General features: G+C 37.1%; 1 protein-coding gene across 10 annotated transcripts in view; it reads right to left on the reverse strand.

The window, feature by feature from the left end:
• Positions 1-24,444, reverse strand: part of LOC114879544 (nucleolysin TIAR) — a 354,927-nt gene that overhangs the window by 23,188 nt on the left and 307,295 nt on the right. For all 10 annotated transcript variants that reach the window (XM_029194561.2, XM_046285332.1, XM_029194552.2 and 7 more), the window contains 2 exons: positions 23,276-23,351; positions 19,364-19,466 (listed from right to left, as the gene is read on the reverse strand). In XM_029194561.2, the coding sequence (XP_029050394.1) occupies positions 19,364-19,466; positions 23,276-23,351 (179 nt within the window). The remainder of the gene's footprint in view (positions 1-19,363; positions 19,467-23,275; positions 23,352-24,444) is intronic.

Genomic DNA, 24,444 nt, shown 5'->3' on the forward strand with positions numbered 1-24,444 from the left:
GGACGTCCATCATAGTCAACGGGTTAATTTAAGTTAATTTTCAAGTGAAATTTTTCTAACGTAAATAATCATTTTCTAAATATTCTTTGGATCATATGTTAAACGATTTCGTGATGGTGTTATAATATCCAAGTTAATAGGAAGTGAAGTCAACTGATTTTCCCGAGTATCATTATCTTCCCAGCCTATCCCTCAGAGAATCGATGCTCGAAAAATCAAAATTCATATCGGATGATCTATTCGAGAAATTGCTACGGAAGCTTTGAAGGAGTTACATCAGATATACTTGGCTGAAAAATCGAGGGGTTTACTATAGATCCATGCTATCATAAAGGTTTTCATAGTAGCAAGACACCGTGAATGAAAATCAGCTTTAAAAGAAAAGACCGTGAAGATGAGATTGGTTTCTCTTGAGAGGCTTCCTTAAGTAGAAAGAGTAACGATTTGCGATCGAAAATTCTATCCAGGCTTATTCGTGCCTGGAACTTTACTGAATTTTGAGTGATTCATCATCGATTCTTGTTTAAAATAATGTGACCTTATATCATGATGAAAAATGGCTGACCATGAATTGATATTTAAAATATAATTAATTTTGAATTTGTCAAATCAATACTAAACTTTGCAAATCAAAAATACATATTAATAAAATATCAGATAAATTTAAATTCCTACGTACTGTTTCCTATAGAGCTGCTATGTGTTTGAAGGTAACTAGTAATTAATAAGAAATAGAAAATAATTAGTAGTCAATTTGTGTATCAATTCTCTCCCTTTAAAGACCTCAAATCATCTATTTTCTTAATTCAATTTCCAACAATAGACTCTTCTTTCGAACGGTCACGAAGATTCAATGATGAGAGTAAGTGACACATCATAAACCTCAAAATTTCCTGCATCATTTCCTCTCTTACATCCCCGTCTTTCAATAAGCGACCTATATTTCGCGCATGCGTGACCAAGAATATCAAAGACGGACACGTCTCGTTTAAGAAAATCTCTCTGGATCTATATTTACCGGACCTTCCGATTCACCGTGTCGAAGAATAAGGTGCATCGTGATTTATGGGTCGTGGCTTGGACGTACACTGAGTAATGTAGGCTTTTTTGATTTAAGGGGAAATAAGGAGAGGAGACTTACACCATTTGCCTTTAGTTTTGACAGAACCCAGAGAGAACCTAATTTAAAATTTCTTATTTCCACATCTAAAGGACATGAACAAAAATGCTGGTGGTAGGACTTTCCGATTTCTACATTTCTATACCTTTCTGCTCTTCTCCTACACTTTTAAATTTTAAAAATCTAAGTGTCAATCGACTGTACATAAATAGTAGGGAGATCTACCATGCTCGACACTATACAATAGCGAAGCCTACCATACTCGATACTATACATAAGTATCCGACCTAAAGATACTCCATTAAAGAACGAGACTGTAGTTTAACGCAAGCTCGGTTCATTAGGCAGACTTGATTACACGAACGCTGCTAAATCGAACTTCAACATACTCAATCAACTCGTGCCGGTTCGAACTTTATTCTTATCTGGTCCTGGGAACAACTTGGCGATCGGGTAACTAGATTTATCGCATGGATCTAGGAACTTTTTACTCCGCTGAATCCCCGATAACTCGCCCCGTTCCGTTCGCTCCGCTCCGTCCAAGCCTGGTGTACCCGACGAGATGAAATATCAACAAGAAATTCGTGGGGTAAACTCGAAATTTTCCCTTGACCGAGCCAGCTCGTAGTTTCGAGGTCAAATAAGAAAAAAAAAAAAATAAATAAATAAATAAATAAATAAAAAGGAAAGGAAGAAGAAGAATGAGAAAGAAATGGCGGGAAACAGGGAAGTGAGAAAAGAGGAGAAAAAGGAAGAGAGAGAGTACGATGTTGGACTTTCGCTTGCTCTCATTCCACGGGAAGGAAGTTTCCAATTTTCTCCATTTTATGGCGAATGGAATCTCTAGTGGTCGACGATGGAACTCCAGTGTACGTATCTCGTACCCCCTTAAATAACGCAGATACTTGAAGTTTCGTTGGCACTGGCCACCCTTAGCAAACGTGCCAATATTCCACCGGGTGGGGGGAGGGAGGGGGTAAATTCGTACTAGCGACCCTCTTTAACTGGACATTGGTCATTCGTCTTCGTTTTTCGTTTTCTTCTCTACCCTCCTTTAACTCCTGGTCATCTACAGATATTTGAATAATTAGTTCTCTCAGGCTGTATTTATAACTTTCCATCTGTGGCCCTTTAAAGCGTTCTATCGACCGGCGTGAGAAAGATAAAAATTGCCTTTCTGCTCTCATTCTCTTTTCTTCTATTTCATGCCTGTGTCTCCGAGAATGCTCGCGCTACTGGCTCCCGCACTTCGCTATTGTTGTACTGTAATTGTTATCCGTTTTTGCGGTACTGGAACAAGTGTTTTGAGTCATTGTTCTTACAATGACACTTGTCGAACAGGAATCGTTGCATCTGGTACAGGTATAATTTGGAAAGAATATAATTCAGTCAAATTTATGATATACATCTTTCTTCTATCTGTAGACACTACAGTAATCACTTCAATTATTTTTTCTTTTTTTTAATCTTTAACATTAAGTGTTAGTTATAATGTTACTAACTCTTTAGCTCTTGATGGGATTCTTCATCAGAGTTTGATTTTTATTATATCTTTTTAATAGTCGTCGTTTTCTATAAAGATATTAAACAAATGCATAAAAATCATGCACAGTGATTCAATATAATATCCATCAGTTTGATCAAATACCAACTTCAATGCTACCTTTAAAAAAAAAAAAGAGGATGGATATATAGTAGATACAAGTTATTTTCATTACTCTATATTATGTATCACATAAATCTAATCTATAGTCAGGCAGACTATGCAGGATCGAATTCAAACTATTCACTACCTGAATTTTATAAATCCTTCGAAACAATACTTAATGACGATTATGTCAATAATATGCACGTGGATAAAAGTGCACAAGTGATACGAAGAATAAAAAAATAAAAAAATAGTTACATACAATATAGTTGTAAAATAGTACAAGGAAGTGTGCGAAATGTCACACGAATTGCTGATTCTATCGGTGTTAATTGTTATTAAATGATTGTATTAATTTAGGAATATGTGCATACATATCGGTGTTCCTCGGGAAGCACACGTTTAATCTGTACCTTCGTTTCTAAAAAAAAGAAAACACTGCAGAATAGTAGAGGTGAAAAAGTATCAAAACTAAATAAAAAAATATCAAAAGTGAAGGAAAAAAGGGGTGAAGAAAATTTCAGCTTTTAACTTCTCTTTTCGAACTTTTTCTTTTTACCTTGTTATACAACTTTACAATCTTTCTCTCTTTCTTGCTTCCTCCCACGTTTTCTACGATATTTTTACATAATTTAGAACGCCTCGGGTCAAAGTGTATATCTCTCAAACAAGGGAAATACACGAGCATGCATACCGAAGCCAGTGTGTGCACATTGTATTATAAAACGTTACGATACAGAAAATTACTTTGAACAAAACTCGAACGATCCTGCTAAACACGTACGTACACGGTACAGGTAGATTTTATGCATAAATTGTCTACTAAAAACGAGAATTTATGGCTGTTTTAGAACACTGGGCAGTCGAATGTACTAACAAAAAGTATTAAATTAACATATGTTTACAGATTGACTTTATCAAGGTAAATGATATAATTGTATTTATTTTTGTCAAACGTTTTATTAATATAAAAATAAACATCGAAGATTAAGATATTAAAATCCAGTTATAGAGTATACTTGACTCATATTATCAATTAAAAAGATCCTTAAAATATAAAATTATCATAGCGAACGCGATAAGAACGAAAGAGAGAAAAATCTGTATGTATATACAAGGAGAAAAATGATAACAATAAAATGCTGATATTTTTCTTCACGAAATAACGTACGTATGTATTAATAAAGGATGAAGATAGTGGAAAATGTAAAGTTTAAGAGAACGTATAATATAATAATGTTAATTAATAAATACAACAAAGATAAGTAATGGTATAATATTAATGTAATTAGAAGAAGTACAAGTAATGATATTAAAAAAGAGAATAAAGAAGTAAGAATAAAAAATGTATGAGAAACGTATTTTGAGTAAAGGGTAAATTAGATATAACGTTCGTAGCTAGCTTGCTTTGAGTTTTTGGTACACTTACACACTTTGTCTAAGCTCTCATTCCCTCTTTCTTTTTCTTTTTCTCTTTTCTTTCCTATTGTCCTTTAACTCCTGCCGTATCATCCTTCCTGCAAAATATCCGTGTTAAAACGACTACATAGTACGAATAGTAGCTCAAGTGCAACGACGCTCCCTATTGAATACAATTTTTATTATTCCACATTATTTATCTTACACATAGGGAAAATACCCTCTGATACAAAAATAAAATTTTAATTAAAAATTGAAGCGAAAATTGTAGTTATTGACAAGATTATAAATATGTGTGATTTGATTGCAATTTACATTTTAAAAGAAGCTTCATGTTTAGTTTCCATAGGAGTAGAATAATAATTTTTTAGTTATAAAATAATCCTTACTTGATAAGGGTGCAATCTCTATGTTTACCAAGCTAAAATATGTAATAAAATAAAAATTTAATAAAATTATATTTTTGAAGATATTAGTATTTGATTATGGACTATCACACTATCCAAAGGTTAATGTTTTAAAATTTGTTCGTTCTTCCAACTCGGATAATTGTTGTTGTTGTTGTCGGTGGTGCTACAAGTATAGACCATTAAGTAAGATTTATTTGGTGTACCGTTCTAACAAGCGTACGGCTGGTAAGACGGCTGTGGATTTCTAAATAGAGGTGTTTTCGGTCTGGCAATCGATTACTGTAGAATCTGGAACTCAAGGAGACTCCTAGAGTCGGGTCTAGCCATGCTGCTTCGTGCTCTGCTACGTTCTACATACTTGGTTTTCAACCCCCCTCTCTGTGCTAAGCCAAGATTTGTAGTTGCAGCATAAATTTGAGCTTTCACCCCTCTCCGACCTGCTTTAATAGATTAGTGTCCCCGATAAAGGAGTCCAATACGTGTATTGAGCCGTTTTCTATCCCTTCTTCTCTACTACCAATTGATTTAAATTAATTCATCGAACGTTTATTTTCTTCCTCTCGCAATGCAATGTCTTTCCATTCTGGAAATCTACCTATTCAATTACAGTTTCTTTACATTAAAAATGATAAATTACTACATGAAGCATAAATTGAAAATAGAACTGCTAATTAAAAAAAAAATCAATTTGGTAGTACAGAAAAATTGAGAAAACAAAGAGAATTGGGAAGCAAGAAATATGGAAATTAATTCTGTCATCTTGTAATTTCATAATTAATTCAGTTAATAAAGGTCTTGCTGTATGTGAAAAATAATTTTGATGAATTATCAATGATGTTTATTATCTAAATTACACGTATCTAGAGAAGAAACTTCATGCAGAATACGAAGAGAAAGCGAGCTACCCAAAGGTAGAAGAAGAAACGGAAAGTAAAGAGGGTGGCAGTAGTAGCAACTACGAAAAGGAGATAGAGTAACATGATGAGAGCAAGAGAAACCGATCTAAACGCTTAAAGAGCCACGGGGGTGTTCAACAGCGTTCCGCACTCGACGACGAAATGGCCTCCCACCGCTTTATCGAAACGGGAAAAGCAATCCTCTCTCTGCACCTTCGTTCGCCTTTCGCGTATGTGCCTATATTACCTTCGATCCGCATCTCCGCAAGCCCTGGCCATCCCCTACAGCCCGCCGACGTTTAACCATCGCCTGGAAACACTCCTCGAACCTCCATCCTTTCCTTCGCTAACGTGTTCGGCATCTCTTCTCGAATCAGCCTTCACCGACGAACTAGGAGCTATGTTCCTAACCGAGACCTCTCAGGAATTTCATTTCGTATGCTAGGATAATTGTACGCTGCAGTTTTACACACATGCTTCTTCCTCTTTTATCAAGTATCTCCTGTAACTGGCTGGTCTTGATAAGAGCGGTAAGAGCGACTATAAGCAAGGTTTAATGTGACAAAATTCTGCTATATAAAAATTCAATGTCGAGTTTATAACACGTGCTTAATTATTTAATTACAATTTTCGTTCGCCTATATATCAGAGGATTACTGTCCGCGTTGAAAGGCAGAGCAGTATAATCGAAAGCAATTCCGCGTACAGAATCTTATGCTCTCTCCGTGAAGTCGTTACGAAACTAATTTAAATTTCTTGAAAACATTAAATTCTTTGAAGCACTCTTAAAATTTTAGAATCGCAATTGACCCAATTGTCAGCCATCCCGTAAATTCAGGGAAACAAGAAACCGTTCGTCTACGTAAAAACCTGTCCCCCCCCCCCCCCAATCGTCCCACGACTCAACGAATATGGATTTCCTTAAAATTGCTTAAACTTTCGAACGAATTCGAAAGTTTCACCCCGGTAACGACGATCCTCTAAACCACGAGAACATACGATAACTGTTTCATGCAGTTGTCGTATCCACCGAAAGCAATCTATCCGAGAAAACGATACGGGGCGGGCTGGGAGGAGAGGTGGGAAGAGAAAATAGTCGAAAAAAGAAGATTGCTCGCGGGAAAAGCGTATTATTGTGGGGGTTCGCTCTAATACGAAGGTGCTGATAGCTGTGATTGCTCGACCAACGACATAGGGGTTGGTTAGTGGTTGTAGCGGTGATTCTCCCGGCCACCACCCCCCGCAGTCACCACCACAAACATTCAGTCGCTTTTCAGCTCACCAACTCTTTTCCGTCGTTGTTTCTTTGCCTATCCATCTTTGTTGGCAACCGTGCCTACGTTCTATCTAAAAGGAATAATCGTTTTCTTTCTTTCATCATCATTTACCTTTTACTGTTTTTTTAATTAACATTAAAAGGATCAAATTTTCTTATCTTTCATTTAGAAGGATCATTAATGTAAGTTTCTTTGTATATAGTTTTTTGATATTTGATGAATTTATAAATTTACAAAAACAACAGTCTTTAACATTTGATTTCAATTTCTAAATTGCAGTAAGTTTATTGATGTGTAGTCGATGGATAGTCAAAATTCACAATGAGTTGCATTAATTTGCTCGCTGACTAATTTCCTGGCAATATTAATTAACAATTCGAACGTACAATAAACACAACGATTGTTTTTTAATAATAAACATAACAACTGTTCAAATTGTTCTTGTTAAATAGTGGAAGTTCAGAATCAATTGAGGTTCATTTTAGTATGCTGGTCACATTTGATAATTAACAACCTGTTCGCAATATCGAGTGGCAATTTTTTGATTGTAAATTGGAAATATTATTTTGACGATATTTACAGAATCAATTTCGTAATATCTTTACTTTTCAATTCTGATGTTGCCATTCCACACGACCGTAACATATCAAAGTTATTTGCAATAATAATTCCCTTGGTCTATTTCCATGCAAAAAGATACACGTTTCTACCGGTGCACTTGTGACCCCTGAAAGTGATGTACGATCTTGATTGGTTGAATCGAAGTAGACGTCGCGGAGAGAATAAACGAGCGGCGATTTATATCGGAAATCCGGCATGGGAAATTGCACCAGGACGGAGTAGGTTTATCGGTACGATTTGTATAATTATCAAAGTTTTTGGGACCAAATCGAACACGATAGTACGCATACAACTGCTCTTTCGACCAAACTCAATCAATCTTCGACGCTGAGAATTTAATTTTAACTGTAAAAAAAAAAACTCGTATATCTGTCTGAAAAATATAATATTTGAAAAAGCATTGCCAACAAATTTGCATATGCACCGAAACCCTTTCAAAGTTTAATTCAACACGAATTACAGAGCACTCCGTTGGAATCATACTCCTCAAAATGAAACAATAGATCACATAAATTGATTCGAATAGAGAAAAGAACAGCTTTTAAAAGAAGTAGTTCCATTTTCGTTGTTTACACTGTCCTCTTGAAGTCGGTGTACCTTAAGCCGAGTTTCAATGTAATTATAGTAAGAGAAATAGCTTTCAATTGGTATTTGAAAAAAAAAAAGAGAGGACCATCTGGATGTTTTAATGGACGAATGGATCTTGCTACGACCTACTGTTTAGTTGTAGTTCAGTATGGTAGTACAGAAAAGATACATAGCCAGGATACATTGTCTCTGGTGCAAAATACATCTCCGGTAGAAGCACTTCTCGCAACAATACCCAGAGGGACCCTCTGCTTCACCTGTACAGATCAGGTTTCGAAGTATCGCCACCTTCGAAAGAGGTCACCAAATGCGTCCCTCCACTGGTTTGTTAGCTTCCTGGTAAACGTACAGTGTAATTGGTCATTTTCTCGGAATACCAGGACTGCCGGAATTCGATCAATAAAGCAATTGGGAGAAATTTATCGATGGAAATACTATAACAAGAACAAATGATTCTATAATATTACCGTCCATTTTTAATCTCAAATGGCCAGAAAGATTTATTCGAAGTGAATTCGGGGAAGTGAAAATACAAATTGAGCTGAGATTTTGGGGTTTCAGATTAAAGGGTAGTTATCAATTAATTATAATCATTGATAATTATGATCAAAAATAAAATACTGTCATCCCCTAAAATTCGAGGATGTTTATTAAAAAATTTCAAAATCAAGGAAAAATGTTTTGGTAATGTTAATAAGATTACGGAATATACTTCTTAACTTAAATTGCTCATTATTTATTCAGAAAAGCGAGCACTTTTTCCTCTACTTTACGTTCCGCCTTGGGGTTAACTTTTTACGTTCCTTTTATAAAATATTTCCTGCATCATTTATTGTTAGCTGGACTGTAAGTTGCGATATCCATAGTAATAAGGGTAAGCGCGGGATACTCTGCAAGGTGCTACTTTTATTTTATTTTTTTTTTTTCACTAACTCTATTATACGTGTAATTACGGATTTTACGAGTGGAAAGGCAGACAAAAAAGAGCGTGGACGATATATGAAGCAGGGGAAACAGTCGCGAAAGTTTTCAGCCCGGTACACGTTTCGTGTAATCCATAATACTTGTTAAGTAAATCATTTAGCAGTTACGTTTTACTAGATAGTTTCAACGAGGAGGATGAAAACGAAGGTTCATCGAGTGTTACTCGTTGCTTTAACAGTTTATCGATCGGTTCACCCTGCGTGTCTCCTTTCTCGACACCTTTCGCATTTAACCGTCTGTGGACACGTTCGCATCAACCTAACACATGGTTAAACTATCGATATTAACCTGATGATGACATTAGTGAAAAAATGTTATACGAAATGTGTGACGTGGTGTCACATACCTCAATCAATCTAAACAAAATTTTTTTTAATTAATTCATTAGTTTCTTAGATTTGTTAATTTATCAAAATACATTATTTCTTAATATATTATATCTCTGGTATATTTATATGAAATTCAATGATCTATAGCAGCATTAATTTTATTTATTAGATTACGTGCTGTAGGGAATCTTCAAGATAGAGTTTAGTCACGTCAAAATAAATATCGGTTGAAAATAATCGCCATAAATATATCTCTAATTTCGGCTAAGAAATATTACTGTCTATTATTTTCACGGTATTTCTTTACTCCTATTATCCAAAAATCCGAGGAGATACCAAATAGAGTATTTTCTATTTAAATTCAAATACCACCCCCTACACAAGTGATATGGGAAGGAAAGTATTAACTATATCTCCCAATAGAAATTCTGAATATGTAATACAAAAAATCTGCCTTCATATTTAATTTCACGTTACCGTGCATCAGTGCGATAATTACTATTCGGAACTCGACGGTATTTATCCGTTAACGATGCTTCGATCCTTCAGACGACGTAGCCGTCGTCAACGGAACTCAGCTTCAGATTCTCCTTAGGTATGTACGTGTATATAAACCAGGTTCGAGAAACATCGATCTCTCGCGCCTTGACAAGCCACGTATTCCACGGAAACTTTCCTTTCCAAAGTAGCAATCTAACTTGTCTCATTAAGATAATACAATAACGTGATACAGTTGTTCGTAGACCGCGACGACGATCGACAGAAATTGTCAGTCGTACTGGCAATTTAAACGACCTAGAAGGCGAACAGCAAACTATTACTCTAGCTTAACTCTTTAAAAACTATTCGAATAACAGCAGCAGCTGGAGTTTCCAATTCCTTCTAGAGGCTGAGTATCTCTGGGTCAGTTTGACTTCCAGACTCGGTAATGCGGCGCGATGTAAAACTTCCGGGCAGAATACGAAATCCGCGCGTGATTCGAATTACGGAAACGGGAGGTAGGACAGTTCGTTCCTTTGAGGGCGACGTAAATCCAGCAGTGACGGGAAAGGAAAATTCGACGTTTCCAGGGAAAGTTGCGTCGAAATGACGGACGAGACCGTTAGCTGGAGAACGCTCGAACGTTCCAGCTGCCAAATTGAAGAAAATTGGAAGCTTTGTTATTTACAATTGACTGGGAGCAGAAGAGGTGGCGGAGGGAACAGCTTAGAGAAATCCCCTTTAAATCCTTCACCTTGTATTTCTTCTTCTTGTTTTTAAAATACATTCTCTTATTCTTGTATCCTTGTATCTTTGATTTAATGAATATCGCAATGAAAGAAGAACTAAATTCTGTCACTGTATCTATAGAAATTTTTTCCTTATTTTCTGCCACTTGAAGAGTTTATGAATTTTTGCTTTTTTAAAATCTGTGTTCCTCGGAAGAAGTTCCTTTTCCTTTCAGTAGCGAAATTGGCCATTTTACAAGAATGAATACATTGTTCAAAACTCGTCAATTTCATCAAACAACGCGAAAACACAGACCGAGAGTGTAAATATTGATTCTTTGATAAATCACAACGCTTTGTTTGCGGTTGAATTTATTTATAAAGGGAACATCGGGCGTTCAAACAAAATTTCAAGTGATACAGATCCGCTTTGAGCAGACACTTTGCGGTCTCGCCAGCCTCGCTCGAGATTTCATCACAGCTTTTCCAGCAAACAGCCGTTCAATGGTTAATCCCGCTTCGAATCGGTCTATCGATGCCAATTTATTCGCTGTCAGTGATCGATGCACGAAGAGGATGCCCAGAGGGCACGATTGCTTCTCATTGCTTCCAGTTCTATGATAAATGTTGAGACTTTCTGGAGTATAACCACCTCTCCATATTTGTTTACAAAAATATTTGGCAATTGTATGTTAGATAGCGCCAAAAATAAAATTAACCATTTGAATTTTAAAATAAAAGATTTCCATAAAAAAGAAATTCTAAAAATTCGAATCCTAAATATCAAAAGCCCCATGAGTCAAAATTGATTATTTATTTTTGGATTCTCCACTTTTCTTTCCAAGTGTACATGATGGGATAGTGGAAGGTGTCTGAAGTGTTCAAGGACTACCACAATTACCAAAGTGGGAAATTGAAAAGTAATTGAATCGATCATGCTAATATTACCGTTTGAAGCATTTACGGGGTTATTCCATCATTTTTCGTGCCCCAATTCGACTGGTCGGTTCATGTCCTAAGGGATACAAACCTCCAGTTCCGCCAGAATTTCAACAAATTTACTATTTATGCCGTTTCGATATACGCCTAGCCGTGAGCTGTTGTGATACGGGCAACCAATCAAAAACTCTGGTCGGAACAACCGGCCAAGCCAGCCGTCGGCGCAACAAGCAGAAAGCTTGGTTCACCGCCTGCAGCGAGGATGAATTGGTGGCGAGCGAGCGAAAGAGACAGGGAAATAGAAAGCAACGGGCAAAGGTGGATAGAAACGGGGGTGGCAGAAGGGTACGCTCGTCTGTTGTTGGTAGGTTGTTCCGTTTGTTGACGTTTCATCCGACCATCGCGGGTATTTCATACACGGCCACGCATATGCGAGCACAATGATGTACACTTAGCGTGTACACGTTGCTCACCGGTAGAGAAAAGACCACTCGACTCGCCCCCTCAAGCTATAAAAGTAATTATCGCCGGTTGTTAACGATTTAGCGTGCGTGCGCTTTCGAGATCGCGTTTCAACGTTGCCCTCGAGCAGACCAGGGAAACGGATATTACCACGAGTGGTATTTAAGTGCGATGGGCATAAAGGAATCTATTGACGCCGCTTATGCTTTTGCTTTAATTAACGATTTATACGATGCCGCTAGCGATGTCTCCTCCCTCGTACGCTGAACATTGTTTCGGTCATTTTATTCGACTGTTGCGCTCTCGTTGATTTGTCAACAAATTTTAAGATAATATCAATGCTTTATTGTTAATTACTAGTGACACTCGTCTATATTACTTTTGCTCGACTTTTGCTCGATAATACAGAGACCCACGGGCACAAATTGCTCAGACATGCCGAATGACAATTGAAATTCTTAGAAACGTCATGACCTAGTTTCCCTTTTCTAGAAACACACGCATCACTAGTAGCGATAGTAAAAAGACGCTGACTCAGCTTTCCACGTTTAACAGTCGCACAGGTGTCAAGTTTGGGTTAGGTCAGCAGAGACGTACGAGTAGGAGGACTTTACGAGCGAGAAAGAAATTGCTTTTTACTATAAATGACGACGTTTAAGAAACTGTATGTCGTAATTTCGTGAAACAAACTTCACTTTAAAAAAGGAGACGTATCCTTTCTAATAATAGAACGAATGGATCTTCAACATAACTTGTTTTTAATATTCATGGAGTTGAAACATGTTGATTCAAAGGACTGTTGCCTAAAGTTCACAATGTTTAGAAGATTAGTAATAACTTTCATTCCTAATGAAAAATATAATATAAGAAGTTACGTAGCCCGTGTAGCGAATTCCGTGCTAACAAAGTATCCATGGTACAACTAAATATTCAAAGTTTCTATTTAGCGAGAAAGTTCATGAACGGTGCGTAATTTAATATTAAGCGTGTTCGAGCACTTTCTAAGTAGTCCCCAAGTTCTCGGATTTCGTCCGAACTCGATTCTACCTTCGATCGTGAGAAAAGCGTCGGCAACTGCCTTGTAATGGAAGCTCGATGCACGGTATCGTGTTAAGGTTTGCATTACTGATAAGACGGACCTCTTCTGCATATACACATGTATGCAGATGACATAAAAAAAAAAGATTATTCATTAGTTTCCTTTGTGTTAGGATAAATATGTAGTAATTATCGAGTATTAGGATGACAATCCTGACGACCGGATGCCATCTTAAGACGTCACGCTTACTATGGACGCTTTGGATCCGACTTGGTATAAATATTAGCGTCCGCTTAATTAATATTTTATTCACAACCATCAGCAATCTTAAATGTATCAAAACGACTCATGTGCTCTTTTTCCCCTATTCTTTTTTTTATTCCTTTTTTCCCAGAGAAGATTAATATATTCTTTGTTGTATGTACGAACCTTTATACTGACAAGTGAAATGTCCGTAAATATGAACGTACCCTAACGATGAGACGGTTATTTACGAGTGGACTGCACGCATACGTTGCGTTCGAGTATACAGAGGTTGTAGAACGATGTATCCCTTCTATGTTCTCGAGCTGTTGGCCACTTTAGTACCGGCAAGCATGCCGCCAATTTCCAACACGGCTCGACACTTAACCCTAGCAAACGGACTGGCTCGCTTATTCAATGCTGCCACGTCGACTCTACGTCACTCCTGATGGACTGGTCTTCCGGTGCGTTAATGTTGCGTTAAGCCTGCCTTCGCAAATCCATTCGCGTGTGTGTACCAGCGTTCACGCATTATTACCTGTATACCAACGGAGAAAATTGGTCCACGTGAATTGGGGTTGATTTCCTTCAGGATTTTCCTATTTTCCTCCCTTACGACTTTTATTTCGTACGCTTCAACGTACCGGATGAAATATGGCTTTGTATTATGTTTCTTCTTGTTTACGGATGGTATAAGTCGAATTGATTAGCTCCCTTTTCTTTCTATTCTTCCTTTACGAGGTTTGTAATTTTTTCCCTTTGATTGAATCCCTTTGTTCATTATGTGACTTGTATTTTTTCACATTTGCCCCTATTTTTCTTACATAATTGGTTTGCTTTCTCTTCTTTCTTTTACGAGGTTTGTTATTCTTTTACCTTTTAATCAGATTTCTTTGTTTATGTTAAGATTTGTATTTTCCCATATTTAATTGCACGCTCTTTTTCATAATAAACTGCAAATTAAATATAAAAATCAACTGTTATTGAAAACATTAAAAGTAATAAAAAAATACTTCAACTACGTTGACAAAACTGAATATTAGTTCCTCTATTCGTTCGAATGGTTATTCATTTCGGCAATTCTAGAGTGGTTACGTTAACTTTCTTAACTTTGAGTAAAAGTCATAGAGAGTTAAATGCTAATAACGAACACGAAAACTGGTTGAAAGCGATAAAAAAAAAAGGAACACCACTGGAAGCCTTTAACGTTTCATTTTTCTAAAGGAAGGAAGCCTCATTTTGAAGCTTTCATTACTTCTGCTGTCTTTAAATAGGATACGAAAAACCTTGTTGCTTTATATCTCTGCAATAAGTTCCGTCTCAGAGATTAAAAGTCGGAAAATGAAGGAGGAGCCGTTTGGTTCTTTTAAAGGGAAGCGATGCGAAATCGACAGTAGTCACTAGTTCGGTTACAACTACAGTTAGATACAAAACTTTCGACATTAAACCGAAGCCCAAGTTGGTCTCTTTCACACGCCAGCAATCATATTTTTGCCTGGCAGCAAAATTATCTAATTGCCGGCGCTATAAAATATTGACCTAGTTGCTGACGAACTTCGGGACTCTTTCAAATTAAATGCCGCTTTGCCCTCATTATTCTCCCTTTTTTCTCAGTTTCATTTCTGCCATTGTAACTAATTAGACGAATTCTTAGAGAAAAAAGAACAAAAAGAGGGAATTCATTGTAATCTAATATTTTATATCACATCATAGGCAAAATTTAATATTTTTCCATATTATTTTTCATCGACAAAAAACAACGTTTTCTTCAGAAATTATTGTAAATAATTTCTCCACGTTTTTATCGTTAATAAAATGGAGTCGCACAATTATCATATACTGCGTTGGCGACGTTACCTACATCGTCAAATGTACAATCCTCCATTGGAAGTTTAACGTTACGACGTCTGCGTTCACCTTTTTCTTTTCCTTGAGCCGTGCTTCAGAAAAAAACGTGAAATTCTTCGCGTACCAGCCCATGAAACGTAATTTTGTATTGTCTGGCTGGAGCGGCCGTTTCCATTAAAAGCACTCACCTCAGCATTGAAGTGCGCTATTTGAGCCCATGCATTATATTGAGACTATTTACTGTCTCGAGTGTTCTTATTGTTATGGAGTAACGAGCACTAAGCCAGGGACATTTCGTGAACAGGCTTGAATAAATAATAAATTGCACGTGGAACCGATCCACGTATTAAGGATGAACGTTACAAAAAAGTTTCTTTAGAAAAATTTTTCCTTTCGCTCCGCATTTATATTAATCAATGAAATACAATTAATTACTGTAGATTTCAATTAACCATTTTCTCGTATTAATCAATTAAATATACAATCAACGAGAACAAGTGACAACAAGAAAATGTATCTGCAAATATTTACACGAGTTATGTTTTATTCTTTTCTTTCCTTTATTGTGGAATGATTTTCATTGAAGTGTTTGTCGTGTCTCTAAAGGTATCATTGATTAAATAAACGAGAAATGTTTACGAACGTAAATGCGTTCGATAAGCATTGACGTTAATTACACTTGTAAATTAAGGGCCATTGATTGGTTATCGATTAATTGAAATGCTTCCACTTCCATTTTTTCTTTTACCTCTATTAATATTGTTAATCCACGCATTAACATTTCGTGCAAAATGGGTTTTGGTAGTAATATTTTGAAAGGAACAATTGAATTGAAACTTTGTTGAGAATTTAATTGAAAATTTTTAATTAATTATTTAATATCATCTGATTCGCGTGTTAAAATTGTACCTTTTTAGGGTGAGACATAAGGATTGATAAACATATAAACGAGCCTTATGATAAGGGACGAAGGAAAATGTGAAAAATGAAGGTCTGAACGAGAGAAGAGCGAAGGAGGTGAAACTGAATCAATAAGAAAAGCAGTCTGGAAAATTGTCGAGGAAAATAGGATCTGTGACTTCGAGAAATTCCATTTCAAAAAGGATTTCATTTCTTTAGGTCAAAATTAAAATTCTAACAAATTCAATTCAAGTATTTTTACCATTGCAATGCACTTGAGAGAATAAAATCCTTTTAATTAAAACACTGCAAAGTGTGCCCTATGCTATATCAAAGTTAAATAAAAATGACTACATAAACTGTTGAAACAAACAAAGATTAAATTAATCGATGGAACAGTATTATCCATTTAGAAATCCTCAATTTTCAATTACTCCCAAAAAGAAGCGTAATTTTGGCATCCAAAGTACGGACCAACTGAAAAATCGACCTCTTAAAACGAATCTTTACGACGAGTTACCACCCCATCTATAGAAATGTAGGTCAGCCAGTGATTTACACATTGCTCAGCATTAATCGTCATTAGCTCCCTAAAATTAGCACCGTTAAAGCGAAAGGTAGCCGAGAACAGTATAAAAGGAGGAGAAACTCGGTAGGGATAGGAAGAATCCAATTGAAGTTATGAACTAAACGCATAATGAGCTTGGTAGGTAGCACTCCGTGAGGCAAGTAAGTATTATTATATTATCATAAGCGGCTCTTCTTCGTCGACCCACGGACTCCCGTTGTCGTCCATCCTCCGAGTCACCTCCGACCCCCTATCCCACCCTCCTCCAACTCCTGTCGGCTAACTAATTTCATTCCGCAAGTCTTTAATTAGTATTCGTCGCTGAGCGTCCAAAGTTTTTCACTAGATTCGTCCTACCAGGACCGTTCACCCGTATTTGCATAGGCGAAAATTTTAGCCGGGGGGGGGACACTTTCTTGTCCGGCCAGCTTTGAAACGTTCAATATTCCGTTTCGTTGGGACTCTTCCGAAATTTCATATCGGCAAAAATGATTATTCGTTAATGAAATTTTCTCGTCCTACGTGTACGCAAGTTACAAATTCCTTTGTAACCGGTACACGTTATTTATACATGTAAATCTAATTAACGTGTACCTGCCAGGAAAGGAACGAAGAATAATTACGAGATGGTTACGATCACTCGTTACTTTAATAAAACTTGTTTCATTTAATTGAAGAAGAGACTAATAAATACAGTGTGCTCTCTACGAAGTTGAAAATAAATATTGATATTGTTTTTCTTTTAAATGAATATGGAAAAGTGATCTATAAAATAAATTCATGAGTGCAGTTTTATTGGATTCATGCTGGAGGAAAAATCATTTACCATTTCACCGCGCGAATTTTCGTTTTTATATCTTTTAAATGCGCTCATCTTGTTCTTGGATCTGTCGCGTTTATCACCGTTGAAGGTTGGAAAAAAAAATATCGGAGCTTGAAGAATATCGGCCAAGGCCAGAGGTAGCTTAGAGGCGTGTCGTTTAAACTGAAAGCATTTGAAATCTTGCTGCACGATCTCTCGAATTCTAACGAAACCCTCGACTTTAGGGGAAAATCTGTTCCCGGCGAACAACTTGGGGTTTTTGGCTGAAACTTTTTGCATAATGTCACCGACCAATCATCCTCGTTAAACTCGTATTTTCATCTTTGAACATAAGTTTTTAAAGCTTTTCGTCCCCATGAAAAGAGACTCTATAAACTGTTCAATTATGAAATGTACGATGACCATTTTTTTCAAAGTTTTAGTGCACAAGAAAACTGTTAAATTATTTAAATTAAATTCTATTATATTTTAAACATGCACATTATAATGAATGATGCACTGAAAATTGCATTAAAAGCGTAATAATAAAATTTCTCCAAAATGCATATTTCAAATAAGGTACTTTATAAAATAACATTATTTTGTCGACAATAAAATAAAAAGTCTGATCAATCTTGTCGACAATAAAATGAAAAGTTCAATGAAGTATAGAGACAAGAAAAAAAGTCAAAATGCAGTATCATGAACGAGTGGGTCGTATTAATTGTAGACGCTACGTGTTCAATTATAGCTCATTAAGTTCCTTCTTTTCTCATATTTCCGCTCGTTTGCGTAGGCCGTGCTTTAGCTCATCACCGTGAAGCCTTATTTTTACACTAGCTCCTTCGTTTCGTCATTGATCCGTGGTATGCGTTCGCATTCATCCGTTTTATTCGTTGAATAATTTTACTGCTTCCCGGCCAACAAGGACATTGAAAAATGAAAATAAACACCGTCGTTCCATTTCGAATTCACGAGTGGACGACGATCAAATTGTTGATGGCAAAGATTGTACCTCTAACCTGAATGTCAATTTTTATTACCGTATGAACATCTATATAACTTGAAGTTGCAAAAACACCCATCATATGGCAATTTCTTAATTTGATTTTGAAGATTAGATAGGTAACACGCAAATTCTAAGAAATGTAAAATATCTGGAAAGCAGATATGAAATGTAAATCCAATTAAAAATTACAAAAAAGAAAATCTCTAAAAATATAATACATATGGAAATGTAATTTTCATTGTGGATCATATAAACTCGAAATGAAACAGTGGGGTTAATCGAGATAGAATCCTTGCAAATGGATCTCGTTTCCAAAGAAGAAAAAAGAAGGAACATTCTTGAAATCCATCTCGAGGTATCGATTAACAAACACGAGCGCTGCCTTTGCAGGCTGCTTTTTTTTCTTTTTTAGTAAAACAACCGTTCGCAGTGAAACCGTTTCAAATTTTTCTGAATGACGGGGCGAAAGCTCTGTGTGTCGAACGAGCCTTCCGTTGCTGCTAAAAGAGACAGACTTTTCGAACGGGTAACGCGATCGTGCGCATCCATTTGTGCAACGTGGAGTTTCGCAGATCTAATCGAATTCCGCTTACGTCAAGGAAAATTCTCCTTTCGCAAACGGCGAACACGATATTTAATTTCAACTTGGCGGTTTCGAGTTCCCATTGGTCGATCCTGTTGATATAAATATAGAGTGTTCAATCCTTTCCCTGTCAAAGGCAGCTATAGCTGTCCTACGCGAAGGGTTTAACCTTTAAAATAGTTGACATGTAATGAAAATTAAAAATAAAAGACCCCTGCCATGAAAGATACTTTGGAAAAAGTTATTTTACTTGCGTTTGTGAAATGACCCTCAATATTGTATATTACTCTATTATTTTAAATTAATATAATGGTTACTGAGTGTATTAATATTTTAATACACTGATAGAGGGTAGATTATGTAGAAATAAATCTATCTTTCAATCACGCGATCCGCTCATTGTAACAGAGATCATGCACCATCGTTAGAAACAATTAGAATTAAAGGAAAACATTTATATTGTTACTCACCTTCAGATTTTGGCGCGGGAGGTTTGCGAGTCGCCCAATTCGTTCGAATACTCCTGCTACCCAACCATTGTCCATGCATGGCACCGATGGCACTTTCCGCTTCCTGAAACAATGACGATAAAATTGAGCAAAAAAGTTTCAGAGTATTATCAAATATTCGATCATTTTCTATAATTAAGTATTATATTACTGTTTAATTTTCACACTTAATTTCATTTAAACCCTAAATTTCACGTGATACAAAATCTATATTTCGTTTGAATCGATAGAAAAGAGAAATTGCTCGCATTTTGGGGTAACCGATACGAGATAGGTTTTCGCCCGTTCATTTACTCGTTGACTATGATCAAAGCATTTTCGATTTAGGGGGAGGCGTTCGTGTGCAATGGGAGCCAAAAAATAGAATGATACATTTACACGAAATTCACCGCTGCATACGATATTCCTTATAGAAACTTCACACCTATATTTCTATTCATATGTAGTTGAATATGCACACGACTGATCATACATGCATATAAATATTTAGGTATGTATTAGAAATTGAACAGTCTGTTTTCCTATAATTTTCTTCTACTCTTGGATCAGCAAAGAAGAAACCAAGAAACAGATGTGTTATCCAGCGTTAAAAAATAGATCGAGCAAGTAGAATAAACAAAAAGCTGGGAACGTTACGACCAACAGCTAGAGACCGTAACTTGCAGTACACAAGATGGTAGCCGTAACTTTTATTTACTACTGCTCTGGTTTGAGAAGCATAGCACGAGTGGATTGAGAAAAGTGGCCTATTACTGTTTCCCCTGCATGGAACAGGCGTAATAAATACGTATACATTACCAGAATATTTTCTGTTTTACATTGTTACACAGAGAAAGTTTTAACAATGCTGTATCATAGAATCATCGAGTTGCTCAGAAAGTTCCTAAAGAAATTTAAATATCATCAAATATTTCTTCATTCGCCGCATTTTTATTCGAACAGAAATCCAGGAAATTCTTCGAGGGAACTAGAAATTCTCTATTTTCGCCGTTCAATTCCTTTTCGAACGTAAGACCCCCATCTCCGTGAGATGGAACCAGTGGCGGAACGGTGCCGATAGCGTCAGCCACGATGAAAACAGTTTGCTCTGTAGCAGTGTAACAAAGCAGTCACTCGGGTCCGTCTATCATAAGTCCATTACGCTATCCGTATGAAAAATAAGAAGGAGCCTTGCAGGAGGAGGCAGTCTGGGAGCCAAGAAGAGTTAAGGCTAGATGGAGGAGGGAGGGTGGTTCCGTGGTAAGGCCGTTTCAGAGAAGAAATGGATGTGGAATAACAGAGGACGACGTCGCTTGAAAACGCACACAGAGACGCCTGCGTCGCCCATAAATGCGAACGTTCGTGACAGCGTGCCGGTGGCAGTCGGATGGCTGATGCGAACCAAGGACGGGATAGGAAACCTAAAAATATTCCCGTCGCGGGGAATCCCTCCGGAAGGCTTGGCTGTTCGAGAAGCTCTTCACCAATGCGTATGAAGAGGGAGTTCCCTCGTTTTATTCAGTTCCCCTCTGCTCGCCATTTGCAACTTCTCCAGGATATTCTTAGGTCCATCTCGTACCTTCAGACGGTAACCTTGCTCTATTTCCTGGTCGCGGTATCCTATCCTCTCGTTTCCGGCTATCATCGCGTCACACCGTCGCTTCTCTTTTTACACTCGCGGAGATAAAGTGTTTCCGATTCGAATTTCCAACCACGATATGACCGGAAACCGAGCGTCGGCCTCAAAGACGATCTTAAACCTGCGCTCGATAAGTCGCCGGGACTTCTAACCAGGGACGGGGTCAAGTGGATACCGAGAATACGGTTCCCTGGAGCAGTAGTTTGTTTTTTTAAGATAGACCACTATATTTCTCTGGGCGTTTCCGTGACCAAACCATCCTGGTGACCTCGTCCAGAACTACCTATTTCTCTATGCCCAAGCAACCATCAAATCGAATTTCTCGCGCGGTCAGAAATGGTCTATAGACCGTTCGTGACTCTGACCAGGCGACACCCAGCTGCTTTACACGCATTACTAAGTCATAGAGCGACGGTACGCGACGTCGGATTACGTGGCTCTAACGAAATCGCGCGCCTCTTTCCTGGCCGATGGCGACGTCACAGCTGCCTCGCACCCCGGGGTACCAACGATCGGGTATTTTATGGGTATATTATGTCGACGTCAGGGGGGCGGGGTAGAAGGAAAATTTTGGAATCAACAGCGACGTGGAAATTAAGAATACGAAATGAATTTTTTGTCGAACCTTTCCTTCCGACCTTATCCCGACACGGATTTTATCGATGGAACGTTATGAAAGCTTTTTTCGGGTTACTTGATTTATTGCTAGCCGGATTTATTGATCTCAGGTTTTATCGTTCCAAGTGGCCAACTTTTGCCACTGTAATATAATCTTCGTGTTGCTTTTAAGACGATTTTGTATGTGAGATTGTGATCAATTTTTTTTTTGTTTTACCTAACGCTTTCAGTTTGGGACCTGAACAACTATAACAGTTTGTTGAATATTCTGGATTTATTCAAAGCGCGCATGTTTACTGTAGAAAGTTGAATGCTGAAACCAGGTCATTTGTGATGTAGAACTAGGAAATTGTAGAACAACAAATCTTTGTTCTACGGTGATACTTTGAATATTAGAGCGATGTTACTATTCTTTGGCGATGTAACCTAGGTCCTAGTAAATCTAGAACGAAGTCCTCTACCTTTTCTTTTCACCGAACAATTATTATTCTACATTTAGTATTCCGACTAATGGATTCTGTGTTATTTTCCGAAAAAATTCTCTCAGCTCCGTTAGGGAAGGGTAGCGATCGAGAGGATCGGAAATCGTATTGCTTGAATGGCCGTTAAACGCAGTTGGATGTCGAGCGTGAGGGTGGTGGGTCGAGGTGAAACGAGAATCCTGGGAATTCGCATTTCCTCGTACATCTTAAAAGAGGTAGGATGTTGGACGCCCGGTGATTAGAACCCGCGATTTAGGTACGTGTATCCGGCGGTCGAAGGATATAGTGGCGGCAGGATACGGGAACGGGGTTTTCGGTGCCGAAGAAGGTGAGCCAGGAAGGGTACGGGGATAAGGGGGGAGAAGGAGAAATTTTCGCGTGTTCCTCGAGGTTAACGGAGACACCCGGAAAATTTATACTTCGGTAATAGTAATACCGTGGGTGTGAGGCAGGTGCCGGGCGGTTGGTCCAGATCGATAGAACATTAAAACAGAGGGGAAACGAGAGGGTCCGTAGCCTGGGGGCAGCCTCTCCGACGAATAACCTCGCCATAAGCGGACGAAGGACTTCTTTTACTCGCTCGTACATCTAACTTCGTCGTGATTTACGCGGAGGATTTTCGCGGGTCACGGTGAAAGTCGACCCACTCTGTGTTTCCTACCCGAAAAATCATGCTCTAAAGCCTGACACGTTTTCCTCTCTTCTCTTTATTTAATCAACGAAATATTTCGAGAAACCAGACGCATCTTGAATAACCAGGATAAATTTCAATCCTTCCTTGAAATATTGTTTCAAGCATATCTTTGAAATAGACATACACGTCCGGGAACTAAATTTTTTATATCTTCCATTTAGTTTTCGAGGAAGTGAAACTGAACTTGATTCAGTTCGGATATGGACAAACTTTTGATTTCAATAGAAATTTTTAATACGCTTTTTCAGCTATGCCTGTGATCGTTCGAATTGAAATAATAAATTATTCTAAGAAAAATAATGGAAAATATATAATCGTCTCAATTAGCTACTTGGAAGGTTATTATCTAAAGACAAGCTTGTAGCTAAGGCTCTATCCTTAAAAAAGGATCTACTATCTTAGCTACAATTTTGTACTACCTGCATTATTGCAATAATAAAACAAGATTTTTTGTAACTTACTGCTTTTTTAACAAAGGAAACAAACCCATAACCCTTGGATTTGAGTGTCTGTGGATCTCTCACGACTCTGCAATCTCTGTAACAGAAACAAGAAAAAATATGTTAGAATATTGAAATTTTTAGTTATTAGTGTGGTAAGAAATGTCGTTAAACAATTTTTAAACAACTTAACGAGGAATTTACATAAAATTCAATTGCAAAATATCCATGGTACTGAAATTTCTTTTAGAGAGACAGAAATTCTGTAAATCCGTTATGATTTAATAACGCCTCGACGAAGAGAACGATTTATTTCTCGTGCCAGTACATTTCGAGGCATTCGTATTCCCTCGAAAACTGTCGACAGCATTGTCAAGCGAGTCAGAGCTGGACACCCTAAAATTCTTCCTCATAATTAAGATTCCAGAAATGCCTATCAGACGAAATTACGAACACTCCGTCATGGTCTGTAGTTGCTGATCTACGAAGTCCTTCTTCGTTTAACCCTCTCATATAACCAGCAGCTCATTTATGTAAGTACTCTCTTCCAAAAGTAATGAGAATATATTTACAAAAGTTTTTCTATCCAACAAGCCAGGAAGAATAATAATAGCAAGAAGAAGAAAGTACAATAACAGTGAATAAATTTCCATTATGCTCGCTAAGGAGCGTATCATGAATGAAATAGTTCCACAGCACTGTTTTTCTGTAGTTAAATAATAATAAGGCAGAATATTTTATTTCATGTACTATTGTTGAGAGTTAACATCAAGAAATATTGAAGCTAAAGCAAAAGCCACTAAGTGCTTCTTTCATAATTACCACTTTTCAAAAGAAAATTGAAATTTAATTAGTAACAACGAAAGTATAATAAAAATAATATGAAAAATTCATAAAATAAAATTTATAAAATAAAGTACTTATTAATTTACTGCAGATTACATTATTTATTGCAAATCAAGAATACGAGCTAAATACAAATTTTGCCTACAAAATATTAAATTTCTTTAAATTTACAAAATATTAAATTGTTTAAGAACTTGTTTTTATTGAATTTTATAACTATCTAGACTTTGGCTTTCTGCGAAGATATAAATAATTATACACAATGCAACTAGAAGCAGAAGAACAACAGCGTATGAGCATCCTCTCTCATTTTCCATTTTCAACGTAAAGTAGAACATGAAGTG

Source organism: Osmia bicornis, chromosome 4 (genome assembly GCF_907164935.1).
Source record: "Osmia bicornis bicornis chromosome 4, iOsmBic2.1, whole genome shotgun sequence".
Taxonomy (NCBI): domain Eukaryota; kingdom Metazoa; phylum Arthropoda; class Insecta; order Hymenoptera; family Megachilidae; genus Osmia; species Osmia bicornis.